Here is a 23,490-nt window from a genome sequence, read left to right on the forward strand (position 1 = left end):
GATGAAGTATGACTTTTTTTTTTTGAGACGGAGTTTCACTCTTGTTACCCAGGCTGGAGTGCAATGGCACAATCTTGGCTCACTGCAACCTCTGCCTCCTGGGTTCAAGCAATTCTCCTGCCTCAGCCTCCCGAGTACCTGGGACTACAGGCACGCACCACCATGCCCAGCTAATTTTTTGTATTTTTAGTAGAGACGGGGTTTCACCCTGTTGACCAGGATGGTCTCGATCTCTTGACCTCGTGATCCACCCGCCTCGGCCTCCCAAAGTGCTGGGATTACAGGCTTGAGCCACCGCGCCCCGCCTGAAGTATGACTTTTGAGGGTAGGTTATAAAACACACTGCATCTTCCACCTTGCATTCTTTTAGGTGACTTGCTGTGGGTGAAGCCAATCACCATGTCATGAGAACCCTCAAGCAGTCCTGTGGAGATATCCATATGCTTAGGGACTGAGCCTTCCTACCAACAGCCAATACCAATTTGCCAACAACAGTCTTGGCGAACCATTGAAAGCGAACCCTCTAGCTCCAGTCAAGCCTTCAGATTACTACATCCCAGGCCAACATTTTGACTGCAACCTCATCAGAGACATAAGCTAAGTTGCTCCCAAATTTCTAATCCATAGAAACTGCGCAAGATAATACATGTTTATAGTTGTTTTAAGCCATGAAATTTTGGAGTTATTTGTTATTACAGCAATAGATAACTAATGCAGATGAAGTAAACTCTATTCTGAACCCAGGAGAAGAGAGAGTTCATAACATGAAAAATAGTACAAAGAATTCATGTAGCATTTAATACCTATAAGCATGCAAAATATAAGTTACCAGATTTAAGAGACGTGCAGAAACTTCAAACTAATGGGAAGGAGTAGAAGAAAAAAAGTGAGTAAAGAGAACACAATTATGCTGAAAGATAAATGTACACTCCCTGTACAATATTTGCCTACGGTCTAGTAAAGAGAACACAATTATGCTGAAAGATAAATGTACACTCCCTGTACAATATTTGCCTATGGTCTCTATGTTTTATTTTAAAGGATGAAATGAAAGCTCAAGATAATAAAACAAAGGAAGATGAAGAAATATTCAATGGGTAGTTGAATAATGTGAAGATCACTGTCTGTTCAGAAGACAGAAAATGATATTGTATTACTTTAGGTTTTGTAAGGACAATTTATATTCTATATGTGTGTGTTATAATTTTAAGTGTAGGCACAGTTGTAGACATGGAAGAAGGAAGGGAAGACTTAGTGTTTACCCTTAAAATTTTAAGACACACAGGTAATATAAATTATTATTTGCCCCACCCTACACCAGTCTACCCAGTATCTATCAATGCTGCAGATACTGGAAATACATTTAAAGATCTTCTGCAGAGGTAGGTCCACCTTCTTGAAGTACAGACAGACCTGCATGGTGCACTACATGTGAAACTTGAAGATGAAAACTCAATTTCTCAACAGACAAACAAGTCTATGCTAGACAAGCAGAAGGTGATCCAGTAACTCCTATACCATGTGGTCTTTTTCCATGTGATGTCCTCCATCAAGAGGTAGAGGATATTTCCTCTTCCCTTAACACTGGGCCAGCCTGTGATGGGCTTTGGTTGTTAGAATGTTTCATATCTTTTGAGACTGGGCCTGAAGAGATTTGCAGCTTTCACTTGCTCTTTCTTGGAGTCCTGAATCACCATGGGAAAGATCTGGCTACCTTGGGAGGGCTTTAGCAGGGTAGCTAGGATAGTTTCCAGTTGTTCTCACCACTCACAGCTGAGGCATCAGATATGCAAGTGAAATCAAGGTGTGGTGACATGCACCTGTAATCCCAATTACTTGGAAGCATCTGTAATCCCAACTACTTGGAAGGCTGAGGCGGGAGGCCAGGAGACCTAGATATCCAAGTGAAAAATCATCTTGGACATCCAGACCCAGCTATCCCGGCACCCACAGTGAGGCCACCCTCCAGCTAATTTGTCAACTGAATGCAGTCACATGGTGATCCCATGCAATGCCAAACAGAGTAAAAGAACCACCAACAGAATCATGAACAAATAAAATGATTGTTAATTGAAAGCCACTAAGGTTTTTTGTTTTGTTTTGTTTTTTGAGACAGAGTTTTGCTCTTGTTGCCCAGGCTGGAGTACAATGGAGTGATCTCGCCTCATTGCAACCTCCACCCCCCGGGTTCACATGATTCTCCTGCCTCAGCCTCCCAAGTAGCTGGGATTTCAGGCACCTGCTACACTACAGGCTAATCTTTTGTATCTTTAGTAGAGACAAGGTATCTCCATGTTGGCCAGGCTGGTCTCAAACTCCTGACCTCAGGTGATCCACCCACCTCAGCCTCCCAAAGTGCTGGGATTATAGGTGTGAGCCACCGCACCCAGCCCACTGAGGTTTTCTTTAGTGGACAAAAATTGTATATATATATATATATATATATATGTATTGTGTACAACATGATGTTTTGAAATATGTATGCATCGTGGAATGGCTAAATCAATAAAGCTGCTAAGTTTTGAGGTGGTTTTTTTTTAATGCAGCAATAGATAACTAAAACGCAAGTTTACCCTGTTATGTGCAGATCTGTAAAGATAATCCTCTGACTATCCATGCAGTACCACTGATCATCTATCTGGTCATCACTCCACTGGAAGCCACTCTCATTTTGACATGCAGCTTCTAGGAATATCTTCTCTTAGATCTCAGTCCTTGGAGGTGAAATGGAGAAATTCAGTGTCTTAGCTTCAAGAAGTATACTCATAAATATTACAGAGCTTTTCCTAACTTTCTATTCCACAAACTGTATAAAGATATACCAAGAATAAATGTATTACACAGATTTCCTTTGTTTTAAGGCAAAACATGTCCATTTAAATCGTTAAGATAGGCTGGGCATGGTGGCTTATGCCTGTAATCACAGCACTTTGGGAGGCTGAGGCAGGCAGATCACTTGAGGTCAGGAGTTCAAGACCAGCCTGGCCAACATGGAAAAACCCCATCTCTACCAAAATTAGAAAAATTAGTCAACTATAAGCCTGTGCTTATAGTCCCAGCTACTCAGGAGGCTGATATATGAGAATCACTTGAACCTAGGAGGTGGAGATTGCATTGAGCCGAGATCGTGCCCCTAAACTCCAGCCTGGGCAATGCAGTGAGACTCTATCTCAAAAGAAAAAAAGTCACTAAGATACATTCCAGATTAAATAGATAATGAAGTATTAATGGCACAATGATAAGTTAACCTTAGAAGAAAGACTTTCTAGAGAGGGATCCAAGATGGCCGATTAGGAGCAGCTCAGGACTGCAGCTTCCAGCGAAAGCGTGGAGGGTAAGTGGATGCTGCATTTCCAGATGGATTTGTATTGCCCACAGACCAGGAGATTCCCAGGCGGAGGAGCCCCACAGCTCGCCAGCGTGGCTGTTTTGGCCGGTACAGCTGTTTTTGCTGGCATGGCTGTTTTGCTGGCACCCCAGTGCAGCAGTTCTCCATACAAAATACACATGTCCGGAGGCCAATTTAGCTGGCAATTGGAGCTCCTGGGAGACAAAGTCACCCATTCATCTGATTAAAAAGGGGACTGAAACAGAAAGCCAGGCCAGGAGATTCCCAGGCAAAAAAGCACCACAAATCTCAGCGCAGCTGTTTCAGCCAGTGCAGTGGGTCACCGCATGGGAAATCACACAGATCCCAGCACCTTTTTAACAGGCAACTTGAACACCTGGGAGAGAGTCGACCGTTCAACTAAAAAAAAAAAAAAAGGGCTCTGAGGCAGAGAGCCAGGTGACCAGACTTAGCTGGTCCCACCCCCACAAAACAACAGCAATCGGAAACACTCTGGACTGAGAGTTTCACAGCAAGCACAGCTGAACCCAGGAAGGTCCAGCTCTGTGGGGGAGGGATGTCCGCCATTACCAAGGCAGTCCACCACTACGGAGGTAGTTTGCCATTGCTGAGGCAGCCCACCATTGATGAGGCAGCCTGCCATTACAGAAAGAGTTCGCTATTATAGAGGTGGGCTGCCATTGCCAAGGCAGTTCTAACTACACCTCTATGAACAGGACTGCAGAGAAGTTCACACAGCAGCTGGGCGGAGCCCACAGCAGTTCAGCAAAGCCTCTGCAGGCAGACAGTGACCAGACTGCCTCCTCACTGGGCAGGGCAGCCCTGAAAAAAGGCAGCAGCCCAACAGAAACTCATAAATAAAGCCCTAACTCCCCAGGAGAGAGCACCTGGGGAAAAAAAGAGGGGTTTATGAGTTCTGCTGCAGCAGACTTAAACGTACCTGCCCAGCAGCTCTGAATGAACAATGGAGCTCACAGCTCAACACTTGAGCTCCTATAAAGGACAGACTGTCTCCTCAAGCAGCTCCCGGACCCCCGTATATCCAAAGAGTCGCCTCATAAAGGAGAGCTCAGACTGACATCTGGCGGGTATCCTTCTGGGACAAAGATAGCAGAAGAAGAAACTGGCAGCAACCCTTACTGTTCTGTAGCTGCTGCAGGTGATCCCCAGGCAAGCAGGGCCTGGAGTGGACCTCAGCAGTCCTATAGCAGAGGGGCCAGACTGTTAGAAGAAAAACTAAGAAACAGAAAGAAATAACTTCATCATCAACAAACGGGATGTCCACTCAGAGACCCAATCTGAAAGTCAACAACTACAAAGATGACAGGTGGATAAATCCATAAAGATGGGAAGAAACCAGTGCAAAAAGGAGGAAAACACCTGAAACCAGAACACCTCTCTTTCTACAAGGGATCACAACTCCTCACCAGCAAGGGAACAAGGCTGGATGGAGAATGAGTGTGATGAATTCACGCATCAGGCTTCAGAAGGTGGGTAATGAGAAATTTCTGTGAGCTAAAAGAACATGTTCTAACTCAATGCAAAGAAACTAAGAACCTTGAAAAAAGATCTGACGAAATGCTAATGAGAATAAACAACTTAGAGAGGAATATAAGTGAACTGATGGAGCCGAAAAACACAACATGAGAACTTCACGAAGCATATACAAGTTTCAACAGCTGAATTGACCAAGGAAAAGAAAGGATATCAGAGGTTGAAGATCAACTCAATGAAATAAAATGAGAAGGCAAGATTAGAGAAAAGAGGGTAAAAAGGAATGAACAAAGTCTCTAAGAAATATGGGACTATGTGAAAAGACCTAATCTACGTTTGATAGGTGTACCTGAATGTGACAGAGAGAATCAATCCAAGCGGGAAAATACTCTTCAGGATATTATCCAGGAAAACTTCCCCAATCTAGCAAGGCAGGCCAATATTCAAGTCCAGGAAATACAGAGAACACCAAAAAGATATTCCTCAAGAAGAGCAATCCCAAGGCACATAATCATCAGATTCACCAGGGTTGAAATGAAGGAGAAAATGCTAAGGGCAGCCAGAGAGAAAGGTCAGGTTACCCACAAAGGGAAGCCCATCAGATTCACAGCAGATCTCTCAGCAGAAACCCTACAAGCCAGAAGAGAGTGGGGGCCAATATTCAACATCCTTAAAGAAAAGAACTTTCAGCCAGGTGCGGTGGCTCAAGCCTGTAATCCCAGCACTTTGGGAGGCCAAGGCGGGTGGATCACAAGGTCAAGAGATTGAGACCATCCTGGTCAACATGGTGAAACCCCATCTCTACTAAAAATACAAAAAATTAGCTGGGCATGGTGGTGCGTGCCTGTAATCCCAGCTACTCAGGAGGCTGAGGCAGGAGAATTGCCTGAACCCAGGAGGCGGAGGTTGCGGTGAGCCAAGATCGCGCCATTGCACTCCAGCCTGGGTAATAAAAGCAAAACTCCATCTCAAAAAAAAAAAAAAGAAAGAAAGAAAAGAACTTTCAACCCAGAATTTCATATCCAGCCAAACTAAGCTTCATAAGTGAAGGAAAAATAAAATCCTTTTTGAACAAGCAAGTACTCAGAGATTTCATCACCACCAGGCCTGCTTTACAAGAGCTCCTGAAAGAGGCACTCACTACACATAGAAAGGAACAACCAGTACCAGCCAGTCCAAAAACATACCAAATGTTAAAGAGCATCAACACAATGAAGAAACTGCATCAACTAATGGGCAAAACAGCCAGCTAGCATCAAAATGGCAGGATCAAATTCACACATAACAATATTAACCCTAAATGTAAATGGGCTAAATGCCCCAATCAAAAGACACAGACTGGCAAATTGGATAAAAAGCCAAAACCCATCAGTGTGCTGTATCCAGGAAACCCATCTCACATGCAAGGATACACAAAGGCTCAAAATAAAGGGATGAAGGAAGATTTACCAAGCAAACGGAAGGCAAAGAAAGCAGGAGTTGCAATTCTCGCCTCTGATAAAATAGACTTTAAAGCAACAAAGATCAAAAGAGACAAAGAAGGACATTACATAACGGTAAAAGGATCAATACAACAAGAAGAGCTAACGATCCTAAATATATATGCACCCAATACAGGAGCACCCAGATACATAAGGCAAGTTCTTAATGACTTACAAAGAGACTTAGACTCCCACACAATAATAGTGGGAGACTTTAACACTCCACTGTCAATATTAGACAGATCAACGAGACAGAAAATTAACAAGGATATCCAGGACTTGAACTCAGACCTGAACCAAACAAACCTAATAGACATTTACAGAACTCTCCACCCCAAATCCACAGAATATACATTCTTCTCAGCACCACATCACACCTACTCTAAAACTGACCACATAATAAGAAGTAAATCACTCCTCAGCAAATGCAAAAGAATGGAAATCATAACAAACAGTCTCTTAGACCACAGTGCAATCAAGTTAGAACTCAGAATTGAAAAACTAACTCAGAACTGCACAGCTTCATAGTAACTGAACAACTGGCTCTTGAATGTTGACTGGATAAACAATGAAACAAAAGCAGAAATAAAGATGTTCTTCAAAACAAACAAGAACAAAGATACAACATACCAGAATCTCTGGGACACATTTAAAGCAGTCTCTAGAGGAAAATATATAGCAATCAATGCCCACTTGAGAAGCAAGGAGAGATCTAAAATCAACGCCCTATTGTCAAAACTGAAAGAGCTAGAGGAGAAAGATGAAAAAAAAAACTCAAAACCTAGCAGAAGACAAGAAATAACTAAGATCAGAGCAGAACTGAAGGAGATAGAGACATAAAAAAAACCTTCAAAAAATCCATAAATCCAGGAGCTGGTTTTTTGAAAAGATCAACAAAATAGACAGACCACTAGCCAGATTAATAAAAAAGAAAAGAGAGAATAACAAATAGATGCAATAAAAAATGATAAAGGGGATATCACCACAGATTCCACAGAAATTCAAACCATCATCAGAGATTATTATAAACAACTCTATGCACATAAACTAGTAAACCTGGAAGAAATGGATAAATTCCTGGACACTTGCATCCTCCCAAGCCTAAACCAGGAAGAAGTCAAAACCCTGAATAGACCAACAACAAGGGCTGAAGGTGAGGCAGGAATTAAAAGCCTATCACCCAAAAAAAGCCCAGGTCCAGATGGGTTCACAGCCAAATTCTATCAGACATACAAAGAGGAGCTGGTACCATTCCTTCTGAAACTATTCCCAACAATCCAAAAAGAGGGAATCATTCCCAAATCATTTTATACCAACATCATCCTGATACCAAAACCCGGCAGAGACTCAGCAAGAAAAGAAAACTTCAGGTCAATATCCATGATGAACATAGATGCAAAAATCTTCAATAAAATACTGGCAAACCGATTGCAACAGCACCTCAAAAAGCTTATCAACCATGATCAAGTAGGCTTCATCCCGGGGATGCAAGGCTGGTTCAACATATGCAAGTCTATAAACATAATTCAACGCATAAACAGAACCAAACACAAAAACCACATGATTATCTCAATTGATACAGAGAAGGCCTTTGACAAAATTCAACAGCCCTTTATGCTAAAAATTCCCTTAATAAACTAGGTACTGACGGAACGTATCTCAAAATAATAAAAGCTATTTACGACAAACCAACAGCCAATATCATACTGATTGGGCAAAAACTGGAAGCATTCCCTTTGAAATCTGGCACTAGACAAGGATGCCCTCTCTCACCACTCCTATTCAATATAGTATTGGAAGTTCTAGCCAGAGCAATCAGGCAAGAAAAAGAAATAAAGGGTATTCAAATAGAAAAGGAGGAAGCCAAGTTGTCTCTATTTGCAGACAAAATGATTGTATATCTAGAAAACTCCATCATCTCAGCCCAAAATCTCCTGAAACTGATAAGCAATTTCAGCAAAGTCTCAGGATAAAAAATCAATGTGCAAAAATCACAAGCATTCCTATACACCAATAACAGACTTAAAAAGAGCCAAATCAAGAACGAACTGACATTCACAATTGCTACAAAGAGAATAAAATACCTAGGAATACAACTAACAAGGAACATAAAGGACGTCTTCAAGGAGAACTACAAACCACTGCTCAACTAAATAAGAGAGGACATAAACAGATGGAGAAACATTCCATGCTCATGGTTAGGAAGAATCAATATCGTGAAAATGGCCATACTGCCCAAAGTAATTTACAGATTCAATGCTATTCCCATAAAGCTACCAACGACTTTCTTCCCAGAACTGGAAAAAAACCACCTTAAACTTGTATGGAACCAAAAGAGAGCCCGCATAGCCAAGTCAATTCTAAGCAAAAAGAACAAAGCAGGAGGCATCACACTACCAGACTCCAAACTATATTTCAGTAATCAAAACAGCATGGTACTGGTATCAAAACAGAGATATAGACCAATGGAACAGAACAGAGGCCTCGGAGGCAACACAACACATCTACAACCGTCCAACCTTTGACAAACCTGACAGAAACAAGCAATGGGGAAAGGATTCCCTGTTTAATAAAAGGTGTTGGAAAAACTGGCTAGCCATGTGCAGAAAGCAGAAACTGGATCCCTTCTTGACACCTTACACTAAAATTAACTCCAGATGGATTAAAGACTTAAACATAAGACCTAACACCATAAAAACCCTAGAAGAAAATCTAGGCAAAACCATTCAGGACGTAGGCGTAGGCAAGGACTTCATGACTAAAACACCAAAAGCTTTGGTAACAAAAGCCAAAATAGACAAATGGGACCTAATCAAACTCCACAGCTTCTGCACAGCAAAGGAAACAGTCATTAAAGTGAACCAGCAACCAACAGAATGGGAAAAAATTTTTGCAGTCTACCCATCTGACAAAGGGCTAACATCCAGAATCTACAATGAACTAAAACAGATTTACAAGAAAAAAACAAACAAGCCCATTCAAAAGTGGGCAAAGGATATGAACAGACACTTTACAAAAGAAGACATATATGAGGCCAACAAACATATGAAAAAATGCTCATCATTACTGGTCATTAGAGAAATGCAAATCAAAACTATGTTGAGATACCATCTCACATCAGTTAGAGTGGCGATCATTTAAAAATCTGGAGACAACAGATGCTGGAGAGGATGTGGAGAAATAGGATCACTTTTACACTGTTGGTGGGAGAGCAAATTAGTTCAATCACTGTGGAAGACAGTGTGGCAATTCCTCAAGGACCTAGAAATAGAAATTCCATTTGACCCAGCAATCCAATTACTGGGTATATATCCAAAGGATTATAAATCGTTATACTATAAGGACACATGCACGTGAATGTTCATTGCAGCACAGTTTACAATAGCAAAGACCTGGAACCAACCCAAATACCCATCAATGATAGACTGGACAGAGAAAATGTGGCACATACACACCATGGAATATTATGTAGCCATCAAAAATGATGGGTTCGTGTCCTTTGTAGGGACATGGATTAAACTGGAAACCATAATTCTCAGCAAACTGACACAAGAACAGAAAATCAAACGCCGCATATTCTCACTCATGAGTGGGTGTTGAACAATGAGAACACATGGACACAGGGAGGGGAGCATCACAAACTGATGTCTGTCAGGGGGAAATAGGGGAAGGACAGTGCGGGGGTGGGGAGTTGGGGAGAGATAGCATGGGGAGAAATGGTGATATAGGTGATGGGGAGGAAGGCAGCAAATCACATTGCCATGTGTGTACCTATGCAACAATCTTGCATGCTCTTCACATGTACCCCAAATCCTAAAATGCAATAAAAAATAAAAAGAAAGAAAAAAAAAGAAATACTTTCTGAACAAAGAATGTGCATTTTTTTCTTTTCATGAAAATGCATGTAATATAACAAATTAAAAGTCCACCGCTGTTGCAAAGCTCAAGGAATTGTTGAGGGACGAATTACTCTCCAAGATGAAAAATTTCATTCAGTTGTAATAATCACCCTACCCAACATGTGATTTCCAACCCACCCCCATACCACCTTAGACTTTCAAAGTAGGTCGTTTTGTGGTAATGTTGGAAAAACCGCCAGTTCTCTAGGACAAGATGGGACATCTGAAGTCTTTCTTGTTGCCTGCCATTTTTCCATTCTATGGTTTCTAATGGATTTATATAACATTTAGCATTTTCCATTGCCCATCAAAGATACATAATTATCTAAATTTCAAGTGCTTCATGAAAGTTTAAATTGAAGGTGCTGGTTTTTGTTCTAGAAAATGCCTAGTTTCTAAAGTATTATCTAAAGAAAAATCAATCCCAGCCATTCTAAGAATTTCAGCAGTTCCTGGTTTTGATACACTGCTCTCCAATACTCTTGATTTCCTAACCTTTCCTTCACCAAATCCCCCAACGACACTATCCTATACGGAGGTTTTTTGTTGTTAATTATCATCAACTCCCCAACATTTCCTTGCCATATTCCAGCTTCAAGTTCTATTATTACATTATAAAGTATTTATGCAGGCCTTTTTCCCCCCAAGGCTGAAGTGCAATGGCATCATCATATCATAACACTGCAGGCCAGAACTTCTGGGTTCAGGTGATCCTCTTGCCTTGGCCTCCCCAGTGGCTGGGACTACAGGTATGCACCACCACACCTGGCTAATTTTGATTTCTTTATTTTTATTTTTTGAGATGGAGTCTCCCTCTGTTACCCAGACTGGAGTACAGTGTCACAATCTTGGCTCACTGCAACCTCCATTTCCAAGGTTCAAGTGATACTCCCACCTCAGCCTCCCGAGTAGCTGGGACTAAAGGTGCATGCCACTATGCCTGGCTAATTTTTTGTATTTTTAGTAGAGACAGGGTTTCACCATGTAGTCCAGGCTAGTCTCAAACTCCTGACCTCAAGTGATCTGCTCACCTTGGCTTCCCAAAGTGCTGGGATTACAGGTGTGAGCCACCATGCCTGGCCTATTAATTGAGCCTTTTGTCATTATGATATGTCTATCTTTTGTATTTTTAGTAGAGATGGGGTTTCTCCATGTTGGTCAGGCTGGTCTCGAACTCCTGACCTCAACTGATCTGCCCACCTTGGCTTCCCAAAGTGCTGGAATTACAGGTGTGAGCCACCATGCCCTGCCTATTTTTTAATTTTTTTGTAGAAATTGGAGGGTCTCACTATGTTGCCCAAGTCAGTCTTGAACTCTTGGCCTCAAGCAATCCTCCCACCTCGGCCTTCCTAAGTACTGGGATTACAGACATGAGCCACTGCACCGGCCAATGTTGGCCATTAAGAAAAAAAAGCTAAGGAGTTAAGAGTTTTAAGTGGTTACACTTAAAGAATAGAAATTCAATCTATAAAAGTCATCATCTTTGTTAATTCCTACACTAGTATAAATTATGTTGCTATTTTTATTGCTGTCTTAATCTCTATTATGCTTTTTTGCAGTCAGTTGTTATTGGCATAAAGAAATGTGGTTTGTTTTGTTTTTTGTTTTAAGTATGCTGATCTTATATCTAGGAGGCAGAGGTTGCAGCGAGCCGAGATTGTGTGCCACTGCACTCCAGCCTGAGCAAAGCCCGAGGCTCTGCCTCAAAAAAATAAAAAAAGAAATCCAATCTAGAGCTTCCAAAACTGCCAGGATTAAAGAAGAATGGAAACAGAGAGATAAAGAAAACTTGATCAACATGACATACAGAACACAGAAAGCATTTTTATGATTTCAGATATATTTAAAGATATTATTTTCATAGTTGGATAAAGAAATCTAGCTATACACTATTTAAAAGGACATATTTTGCCAGGTGCGGTGGCTCACACCTGTAATCTCAGCACTTTAGGAGGCCAAGGCGGGCAGATTGAGCTCAAGAGTTCGAGACCAGCCTGCTAACATGGTGAAATCCCTCCCATCTCTACCAAACAAAAATACAAAAATTAGCCTGGAATGGTGGTGTACGCCTGTAGTCCCAGCTACTCAAGAGGCTGAGGTAGGAAGATGGCTTGAGCCTGGAGAGGCAGAGGTTGCAGTGAGCTGAGATCACACCATTGTACTCCAGTCTAGGTGGTAGAGCCAGACCTTGTTTCAAAAAACCAAAAAGCATATTTTAAACATTTCACTATGAGGTTGAAATTAAAGAGATAGAAAAATACACCCAAATATTAATTTAAAACAATAGTAAAACCAGGCAAAACTAGCAATAAAGAGAATCAGTAATTATAAATTGAGCAATTCATCAAGAAGATGTAACAATCCTGATCCCAAGTACATCTAACATAAAAATATATGCAGCAAATAGGTTGGATTCTTTCTGATACATTCTGAAAATTCACAATAAATTGTTATTTTGTTTAGATAATGATTTCCATGGAAACAATCTATTAAGATTTCCCCTGAGAACACTGAACAAGTCCATTTACTTCATAACTCGATTTACTTTGTTTTTGCCTTTCTCAAATCTTATTAAATAACATAAAGAAGGCTGGGTGCAGTGGTTCACGCCTGTAATCCCAGTACTTAGGGGGGGCCAGTGCGGGTGGATTATGAGGTCAAGTGATTGAGACCATCCTGGCCAACATGGTGAAACCTGTCTCTATGAAAAATACAAAAAATTAGCTGGGGGTGGTGGCCCACGCCTGTAGTCCCAGCTACTTGGGAGGCTGAGGCAGGAGAATTGCTTGAACTGGGGAGGGGGAGGTTGCAGTGAGCTGAGGTGGAGCCACTGTAATCCAGCCTGGGCAATAGAGAGGGACTTCATCTCAAAAATAAAATAAAATAAATTTTAAAAAGTGTCAACTAATTTCAAAAGGTTTATTATTAAAAAGACATGTACTCTTTTAGGAAATTCTCTTAATATTTGCCTTCATGTTTCAAATAACATGCTTCTGTTTCTTTTGACGTTTTTAGTTAGTGATTTCCTACTCACTCCCTTAACGGAAAGTGAGGATTTAGCTCTCTGGTGTCCTTGCCATCCATCCAAACACATACACTTCCTATCTCCCATTCTCCCAATTTGTTTATATCTTACCTTTGGTTAAATCATTATTCAGAATTAGTATTCTTGTAGCTATGTGTGATATTCAGAGCTGAACCATGTACAGCCACATAAAAGAACTATGTTTACTTTCTCCTTTCCCTTTCCCTCCTGTCTTTTTTTCCCCTAGAGTTAAATGTCTTGTCGTTTTATTAACTTTTCATGAACAAATCAATAATTCAACTCCAAATTCCAACAGTGTCTGTTCATTCACATCTGGTTTTCCACAAATTTCATCTTTTTAAGCCACTCCCAGAACCTCTGACCTGTGCCAGTCTCAGCTGGCTCCCTTCTCTGCCTTGGCACAGCTGCCTTCTTGGGAAGACCCTTCAACTTTCTCTCATATAGAATCTCCTGTTACCTATATCCCATGCCTTCCTCGTTCTTGGTTTCTTCCCTCCTTTTAATAAAGCACTCCTTCTGCAGAGTCCTCAGAGAAGTTACATGGGGCCTTGAATGTCTTCATAATATGTTTATTCTACCTTGAAATAAAATTAATAATTGGCCTTAGTGCAGAATTCTGGGTTTGATATAATTTTCCTTCAGAATTTTGAAGGCATTGTTTCCTTATCTTCTAATTTCTAGTGGTGCTTTTGAAAGGTCTGAAGCTGTTTCAATTGCTGATGCTTCGTATGTGACTTGTTTTTCCTCTCTGAATGTTTGCAGAGTCTTTTCTTTGATCTATATATTCTAAATGTTCATTATAATGTAACTTGAGGTAGAAACTATATTCATGTGTTATGGTAGGTGCTTGCTACACACTTTCAACTTGGAATCTTGTATGCTTCAATTCTAGGAAACTTTCTTGTGCTGTTTCACTGATTTTCTCCCCTCCATTGGTCCTATTACTTGGATCTTGGGCATACTGAACCGGACCTCTGAATTTCTCATCTTTTCTCTCCTGTTTTCCATTTCTTTAATGTTTTGTTTTACTTCCCAGGAACTTTCCTTAAGTTTATACTTCAACTTGCTCTTAAGTTTGCCATTTTTTCTACCATGTTTTTGATTTTCTATGAGTCCTTATTTATTTTCTGTATGTTCCCTGTTTCATAGATGCATTATCCTTTCCTTTCTCTCTGAGAATATTAAATGATAGAGTTTTGCTCATTTTGTTTCGCTTACTTTTCCTTGAATAGGCAATGCAGGATTTTTCTGATTGTTCCCTATCTTTCGTGTTAGAAGCTTTCTTCAGATGTCTGGTCGCCCATGATGTATTACTTATGTTTAAGGGTGAAGGACTAAAAAGCTGACTAGTACGCATACATGGCATTTGTTGACCAGGAAATCTAAGCTTGGGTGTTCTGGCTGGGCTCCCTGTTGGAGAACTACTGAGGTTAGCTTAGTAACTATTTCTTTCCTCCTGGACTCATAAGAGTCCCTAGAGACTTCTATCTCCTCCTGTAAAATAAAGGGTGGCTGCTAGCATTTTAGGAGCAAAGTGGGAAAAAAGGAGGTTGGGGATGAAGGACCAGCTTACCATTAAATATGCATATAGTCAATTAATCCCCCTATTTTTAGTGTAGCAGAGTGCTGGATAGCATAGCCTAGAATAAGGCTTGGAGAATAAGACTTGAGCTCCTCCTCCTAAGGGCCAAATGTCCTGCAGAGCCCTGTAAAGACCTAGAGGCAGAGTGATATGTCAGACTGAAAACAGTAGTTACTAATGGAAAATGTGTGGCCCTTAGGGTCAACAAATTGCTAGAAACCTTTTCTTTTATCCCCACCTGCCAAATGTCTAGCAGCTAAGCATTTACTTTCTGCTAAAAAATTGAAAAGTTCTCTTACAAAATTGAATAAATGAATTGGAGGGCACTAGTCCAATAGCTGTGGTATCTATGAGCTCACCGCCCAAAAGATACTTTCCAAACCACTTACCCTAAAGGAAACGTTGACTGCTAACCAACAACTGACCATTTATACATAATGTCAGTTTACTTTGCAGGTGTCCTATTCTTAAATATAAATAGACCACTAAACGTCATCAGACATTTGAGAAAAGTTTGCAACCTGAAAAGTAATTACAAACATAAAAACAGGAAAATCATCCTAGAAGAAAGAAAGATAATTCAGGGAACAGAAGATAACTTTTTAAAAATTCAAATTCATGTTTAGGAACCAGGAACTTTCAAATACATTATTTCACAGCTATGCTATGAGAGAGAAATTGTTATTCTCATTTCAGAGATTAGAAAATTGATGTTCAGAATGAATATGCCTTGTACATGGCTGGGATTTCGGTCTTCATGTTTTGATTCCCTAATGCCCTTTTAGTTGACCCACAGGCGCTATAGAATTTATAAGCCAGACACACACAGTGCATAGTTATATAAAACTATATGAAAATCAGAGTTCTTCCCCCAAAAAAATCTTAGCTGAAAAACATTTGTCTTGATTTCTGTCCTTTGTTTGCTATTCTTTCAGCCTAGGAATTTTTATCTGTAACTTAAAATCGTAACATTCATAATAGAAACAATGCTGTTACATGTTATCAGGGAATCTATCACAGAAAGACACAGAGGGATAGATATAACCATGACAGGCTAAATTTGAAATTTGAGATTCTAACAGAATTCTACCACTGGATAGGAAAAAGCTAAGTGCTCTCTCTCCAGATGTTGGATGTATAATTTACTTATACAATAATGGTTGAGACAGGTATAATGCATACACATAACAGAAACTCAATGTTTGCTGAACAAATGAATGGAAAAACAAAATGAATAAATGAATGAATGGAAAGAATTTAAATCTTTCCAAAAAATTATGACGTGGGGATAAATTTTGATAAAAGGTAAACACTACATTTTCACAATCTGTATTACAAATCATAAATTCTAAACACTTTGCATTGCATTAATGTACATATACATTAGATACAGCCAATAAAACTTAAAATATTTTAAAACCAGTTTAAATATAAGAGTAGTATGAAAGGTAATGGTGGCCAGGCGCAGTGGCTCACACCTATAATCCCAACCCTTTGGGAGGTCGAGGCAGGTGGATCATGAGGTCAAGAGATCAAGATCAGCCTGGCCAACACAGTGAAACCCTGTCTCTACTAAAAATACAAAAATTAGCCAGGCATGGTGACATATGCCTGTAGATCCAGCTACTCGGGAGGCTGAGGCAGGAGAGTCACTTGAACCCAGGAGGCAGAGTTCCCAGTTAGCCGAGATCACACCACTGTACTCCAGCTTGGACAACAAAGGAAGACTTCATCTCAAAATTAAAAAAAAAAAAAAGAATAAAAGGTAATGCTTTGCTTTTGAGTGATTATTTGTTTTTATTAATATAATCATTCAAGCTGGACAATAACTTTGCAAAATACTCAAAAAGCAACGGAGAAAATATTCACGTAATTTTTTACTTTCACAATATAGACTGTAATGTAAACCTTGGGTCAATTCCATAGCCAATCCATATTAAGTCAGTAAAAGAAACCCGAAATGAGGCTGAGTACCGTAGCTCACACCTCTAATCCCAGCACTTTGGGAGGTTGAGGTGGGCAGATCACTTAAGGTCAGGAGTTTGAGACCAGCCTGGCCAACATGGTGAAATCCCATCTCTACTAAAAATACAGAAATTAGCTGGGCATGGTGGTACATGCCTGTAGTCCCAGCTACTTGGGAGGCTGAAGCAGGAGGATCACTTGAACCCGGGGGACAGAGGGTACCACTACACTCCAGCCTGCGTGACAGAGCAAAACTCCAACTCAGAAAGAAAAAGAGAGAGAGAGAGAGAAGGAAGAAAGCAGGGAAGGAAGGAAGGAGGGAAGGAAGGCAGGCAGGCAAGCTGAAATGATCTATTGCCCCTTATCAGGCTTTGGGCAAAAATAAGTATTTTATGAACAGGCCAATTTTGTGATAACAAATGAAGCAGCACATTCTAAGCCTAGTGCTTAACTTACTACTACAGAAGTATCCTCTGTAGCCAAAGTGAACTTAGCAGCAAGTGGCAGAGGGAAAGTTGCTACTGAGCCTGTATACTTAATAAAGCCTCTCATTGTTAAAGGGATCATATACAATAAATTTGTCTAATGGATTGGTTAATTTAGGTGGAATCCTATGGGACCTTCATAACCACTGATATGGACAGCAGTTCCCTCCCACATGTACCCCACAGACCCCATGAAGGATTCTACCATTAAACATTATTTTATGTTGTTATAATAAATAATATCATCAACCAGTAACCAAAAAAGTGACATTTAAATTATCCCATATAGTCCCTTTGTTAGTACATGTAAAATTTCCATTAGGCGCTGTGAAATATTAGGCAAGCCAATAGAGTAACTGAGGGACTGTATAATTTGAATAGGTTAACATGATATTGTACTTGATTGTTGGGTAAAAGCATATGCTATGCTTTCCAAGGACTTCTTATTCCTATGAGGCAATCCAAGGCTGCTTCAAGTGGATCATATTCACAATAGAAATGCCAAGTGGCAGGAAATTCCAGATGGCAATGCCGCATCAGGTAAAGGCAGCATGAGGTTATGTGAGCCATGCTGATGTCCAAAGGGAAAATTCCTCATATTTTTCTCCCTTTCCTTTTCACTGAAAATCTAACTCATAGGACATAACATTTCACTTCAACTTTCAAAGGAACTTTCCCTTTTCCCTCCCTGACTCAGAAAACTAACTAGTAATACTGTAAAGTAGGAAAACTACTTAAATCTCAGCTTCCCTGAAGAGTTTATATTTGGCATACTAGGGATATTTCCAACACCATTCCTTAAATTCCTCCAAAGACCTCTCCCACTTACAGCAGCACTTGCCCAGGACTTCAATAAGGCCTTTTTCTTCACAAGCTTCAATATTCTAAGTTACTTGGAAACTGTGATGAAAAAAAAAAGATGCAAAACAATTTTTCTAAAAGATCCCATGTATTATCCAATTTCATCTCCAAAAAAAATAGGGTATATATAATTGAAATTCATCTCTAATTATAAAAATACTCTAGATGATCTCACATATTTTTCCTTAAAAAAATTCAGAAATACATCTGCTATCGATATATAATTACACTTAAGGCCAGGCACGGTGGCTCACACCTGTAATCTCAGCATTTTGGGAGGCTGAGGTGGGGGTGATCACTTGAGGTCAGGAGTTCAAGACCAGCCTCCCCAACATGGCAAAGCCCCGTCTATCAAAACTACAAAATTATCCAGGTGTGGTGGCCCGTGCCTATAATCCCAGCTACTTGGGAAGCTGAGATGGGAAAATCACTTGAATCCAGGAGGTGGAGGTTGCAGTGAGCCAAGATCACGCCACTGTACTCCAGCCTGAGTGACAGAATGAGAACCTGTCTCTCTCTCTCTCTCTCTCTCACACACACACACACACACACACACACACACACATACACACTACATTTAGGTCACCTCCCTGTTCACTTAGCCAGTGTGTCCATTCGGAAAGACACAGGAAAATAATAATGAGTTACTTTCATGTGCCAGGCACTCTATTACTTGCATTACAAGACTGAAAGATCTACAGTCTAACAGCGGGTCTGCTTTTTGTTAGCCGTGTGATATTGGGCATGCCACTCAATTACTTTTAGCCTTAATGTTAATTCTCTAGATTGGGGATAATAACAATCACCTCATAGGGTTACTTCAGGGTTTAAATTAGTTAATGGTTGTAGTAAAGATTTAGGAACCATATTTGGCCCTTAGAGTCAGGTTCCTATAGCCAGAACCAATAAAATGGAATTAAGAACTAGAACTGTTGCAGGAAAGAGAAGTTGGCCACAATTCCTGGCAAGGAGTTGAAGAACCAAATTAGTATTCGTTCAAGAATCTTCATCCTTGGGCCTGCATCCATTTAGGGGGAAGGTACAGAGCACTCTTAGGGAGAAGCCCTGGGGCTGACTGGTCCTAACACAAAACCGAAGAGGTGGATAGGACCAGACCAGTCTCTGGAATGCAACATTTGACTCGAGTTGGCACTTAGAAGCGATGCCATAGCGTTTGCTTTGAAAAATACGTAATGTTATATAAATTGTTATTACTACATACATACATACACACTAACACACACAGGGACTTGCCCCCAAGCAGAAGTGTATTTTTATGTTGCATGGCTGAATAGATAACAGAGTGGATGTGTGGCTAGATATATCAGAGAAGGCAAGGAAGGTGAAAATTAGAAAGGCCATATAGGGCGATGGCTAAGCATTCAGGCTTTAAAGGCAGAATGCCTGGGTTTGAATCTTGGCTCCATTACTCACTTTTTGGTGTGAACTCAGTCAAGTTAAATAACTTTCCTATGCCTAAGTTTCCTCCTCTGTAAATGTGGATAATATTAGTGGCTACCTCATAGGATAGTTATAAGGATTTAAAAGTTATATATTTAAAGCACTTAGAAGACTTCTTGGCATAGTAAGCATCCGTTTCCTAATCAATAAAATATATTACTTCACAAGTTGTTATAAGAATTAAATAAACCATGCCTATACAGTGCTTATCATATACATAACAAATCAATAAATATTAGGTATTTTCATTAAAACATGGATGAAGACCAAAAGAAATTTTTAAACCTGAGAAAAATATTTCACAATGGAATGTAACCAAAAATACTGTGAAAATCCTTATTCATATTTTTGTGTCGAATATATTTACTGGGAAGCCATGAGTAACTTGGCACATTTATCTGCTTTCCAATATGTAAAACACATCACAATAATTCCATCTCTTAGATCTGCCAAAGAATTTATGTCACAGATACAAAATACAGACCAAAAAAGAAAAAAGTAAAGAAACCACAACTAGAACAGCAATTCTGAAATAATATTCCTATCATTGTTCATTCACTGACAAAAAAAACATTTAATCTAATAGCATAAAAATTAATAATAAAAAGCTATTTTACTAATAGATAAATTACTGGAGAAAACAACACTTTTATTATTTTTTAAATGGGCACTCGTTGAAAAACTTGCTGCAACATGCTTTCTAAAGAACAGAAGAAATGTTGCCATAAAATTTAGAATTTAAAGGTTAACTAATTGGAACCCAAGTAACTACACCTTCTATTTAGTCCATAAGGAAGCCAAGTGACTGCAGAAGTCAAGAAAATCAGGAAAATTTTGAGAGGGATTCTGTGGTCAACAGAGTCAACTGCTGAGAGGCTTAGCCAACAACTAGGAAGTAAGTGTCCATGAGGTTTAGTAACAAGGACATGATTGGTGGATCTTGACAAAAATCATTGTATGGGGCAGCTGTGGTTGCGGAAAATACCAGATAAATCATAGTACAACATGGAAAATGATTTTCATAGAGAGAACAGCAAAAGACAAAAGATGAGTAGGCCAGGCATTGGTGGCTCACGTCTGTAAGCCCAGCACTTCGGGAGGTGAAGGCAGGCAGATTACGAGGTCAGGAGATCAAGACCACCCTGGCCAACATGGTAAAGCCCTGTCTCTATTGAAAATACAAAAATTAGCTAGGTGTGGTATTGTGTCCCTGTAGTCCCAGCTACTCAGAGAGCTAAGGCAGGAGAATCGCTTGAATCAGGGAGTTGGAAGTTGCAGTAAGCCTAAATTGCAAGATCATGCCACTGCATTCCAGCCTGGTGACAGAGCGAGACTCCTTCTTAAAAAAAAAAAAAAAAAAAAAAAGATTGAGTCATTAAGTTATGTTGGAAAAAGCTTCTCCAACTTGGAGATACTCACACTGGGATTTTATAAGCTACATTTTTTATAATTTTGTTCTAATATCAATAAATAAAGCACACTAACATACAGGATTGATTGATTGATTGATTACTGGGTCATCCTTGACTCAAAGTGTGTTAGGTAACTTTAGTCTTCCACCTCAAAGATGTTAAAACACAAAAGTTTGAGATGATAGACATGAAAGTTTAGACTGAATGATGTTTCACTGAATTTTGTTAAAATAATTCTGCACTAAGAGATTCTTGGCTGGCAATGAAAGGAAGATTTAAGACCTTTTTTGGAGATATGATATGTGTGCCAGTCTCTATCCCAAAAGGATTTCCCAGACTAGAGTTTCAGAAACCACCTGTAACTTCTTCTGATCAGTTCTGAATAATCACTAGAATCATTCATCCATTCATTCCCGACAGTGCTGTTCAATAGACATATAATATGAGCCACAGGTATAATTTTAAATTTTCTAATATACACATTTAAAAAGTAAAAAGTAGGTAAAATTAATTTTAATATTGCCCATTTAACCGAATATCTAAAATATCATTTCAACATATAATATAAAAATTATTGCTAAAATATTTTACATTCTTTTGTGCTAAAACTTTGAAATCCAGTATTTATTTTACTTTTGCAACACATCTCAATTTGAACTAGACTTATTTGAAGTGTTCAACATCCACACGTGGCTAGTGGCTACTGTACTGGACAGCATAGGTCTAGAATCTAAGTTCCTTGGAAATAGGAACATAGGTTGTCTTGTTCACATATGTAACTGCAGTATTAAGAACAGTGTCTAACACATAATTAGCCCTCAAAGAATATTTGCTGAATGAATGAATGAACCAATCTATTGGTTTATATACATACTTGCAAAAAATTTCTGTAATACAAATGAAATTCTAATTACATTATTAGAAAAGCATATAATTACATTAAACTCAATTCTAGCCCAGGTGAGAATTTAGTAATATATACTTAGTCAACACAGATTCCTAAGTAGATGCATCTTTCAAACGCGGTATAAACACATTTTACTATCAATAGAAAATGTTCTTATATCATCCTTTTAATATGATTTTCCTAAAGATTTAGTAGATCAAAGCTGTCACACTCCTTTAATAAAATCAAATAAATTATAGCTTTCTCTCTGGAATGGATGAACTCTACATTCATCAAACATATGCAATTCTCGCATGTTCCACTAGCATTTGCAAATAAATTTTTTTTGTCTTAAAGTCCAAACTACCCTAACACTGGCAAAAGAATATGCCAAATATAGCTTCAAACACCTGAAAAAAAATTAAGTCATATTTCATTATTTGTATAAAGCTAAACCCCCAAAGTACTGAGATTATTTAATATAAACCAAACAGGCCCTAAACAGCTGAACTTAATAACAAAGCTTAGGGAGAAAGCTTACCTTCTCTGCTAAGAGCTCTCGTATCTTGCTGGCTTGAACTCTAAATTTCATGAGCTGGGACTCCAGAGCTATGCATCGTTCTTTCCAATCTACTGGTCCCTCTGGCTCAGAAAGCTCTGCCATATTTATTCTTAAAAAAATTCAAACAGTACAACACAATTAATACTCAGGAAATTTTGTTAAATTATCCAATGTACACATTCTAATCACTGTAATTAGATCCATGTACAAGTTTTAAATTCTAAGACAAATTCCAGAACTGGTAAGAGCTTATGGAAAGAACTTAATGGGGGATAGGAGACTAAGGTTGGAGTCCAACTGTGCTACTTAACCTTTCTATGTCCGAGTTTATCCAATCCAGAAAAAGGGGTACGTCGACAACATATGATTATTCCTTGTGGGTATGTAGCGAGGAACAAATGAAATACTGCTGTTTCTAATAGAACAGCAGGCAGTATAACAGCACAACACAAACACAGTGTTATCATTTTAGCTCTGTCCAACAGATAAGACTGTTTGAATCTCTGAGCTCATAATTTTACCATACTCTGAAATTTAAGGAAGTATTACAGTTTGATTCAATTGCTATGATTACAGTTTAGATTTTTACTACAACGATTCCTTATCACCACTCTAAATTTGACCACGTCCAGGTTAAGTCTTTCAAGCCAGAGGTCTTTTGGCATATTTAAGGGTAAGTTGTTATGATCCTGACAAGTTTGCCTAATTTTTATTTGGTGTAAGAGAAAGCATATAAACATGCAATTTGGAATTATCTATATGAAGTAAATCTGGAATCAGATTTTTCCATATTAACTTTCCTTTCAGAGGAGATTAATTGCAGGGAGAAACACTGTAAGTGGGAGGACAAGAGGCAAGGGAATTGGTTTTGAAATTCTTAAGTGTTACTTGATTTTGGAAGCATGATGGCTTCTGGCTTTGAGATTCATAAAAGTAGTTTTAAATATTTAGTAATATTTTATCAGGCTATTTTTAATAAGCAGCCTAATAACGTATTTCTAAATTGT

The 23,490-nt window shown here is 39.3% G+C and overlaps 1 protein-coding gene across 5 annotated transcripts in view; it reads right to left on the reverse strand.

Annotated features, from left to right (window-relative positions):
• PLEKHH2 (pleckstrin homology, MyTH4 and FERM domain containing H2) overlaps window positions 1–23,490 on the reverse strand; it is a 139,848-nt gene that overhangs the window by 109,483 nt on the left and 6,875 nt on the right. For all 5 annotated transcript variants that reach the window (XR_008476403.2, XM_054245013.2, XM_078349436.1 and 2 more), the window contains exon 2: window positions 22,463–22,592. Coding sequence is in view for 4 of the 5 variants with exons in the window: in XM_054245013.2 (XP_054100988.2) it covers window positions 22,463–22,585 (123 nt within the window). In the remaining variant the exon portion in view is untranslated. The remainder of the gene's footprint in view (window positions 1–22,462; window positions 22,593–23,490) is intronic.

Source organism: Callithrix jacchus, chromosome 14, assembly GCF_049354715.1.
Source record: "Callithrix jacchus isolate 240 chromosome 14, calJac240_pri, whole genome shotgun sequence".
Lineage (NCBI taxonomy): Eukaryota > Metazoa > Chordata > Mammalia > Primates > Cebidae > Callithrix > Callithrix jacchus.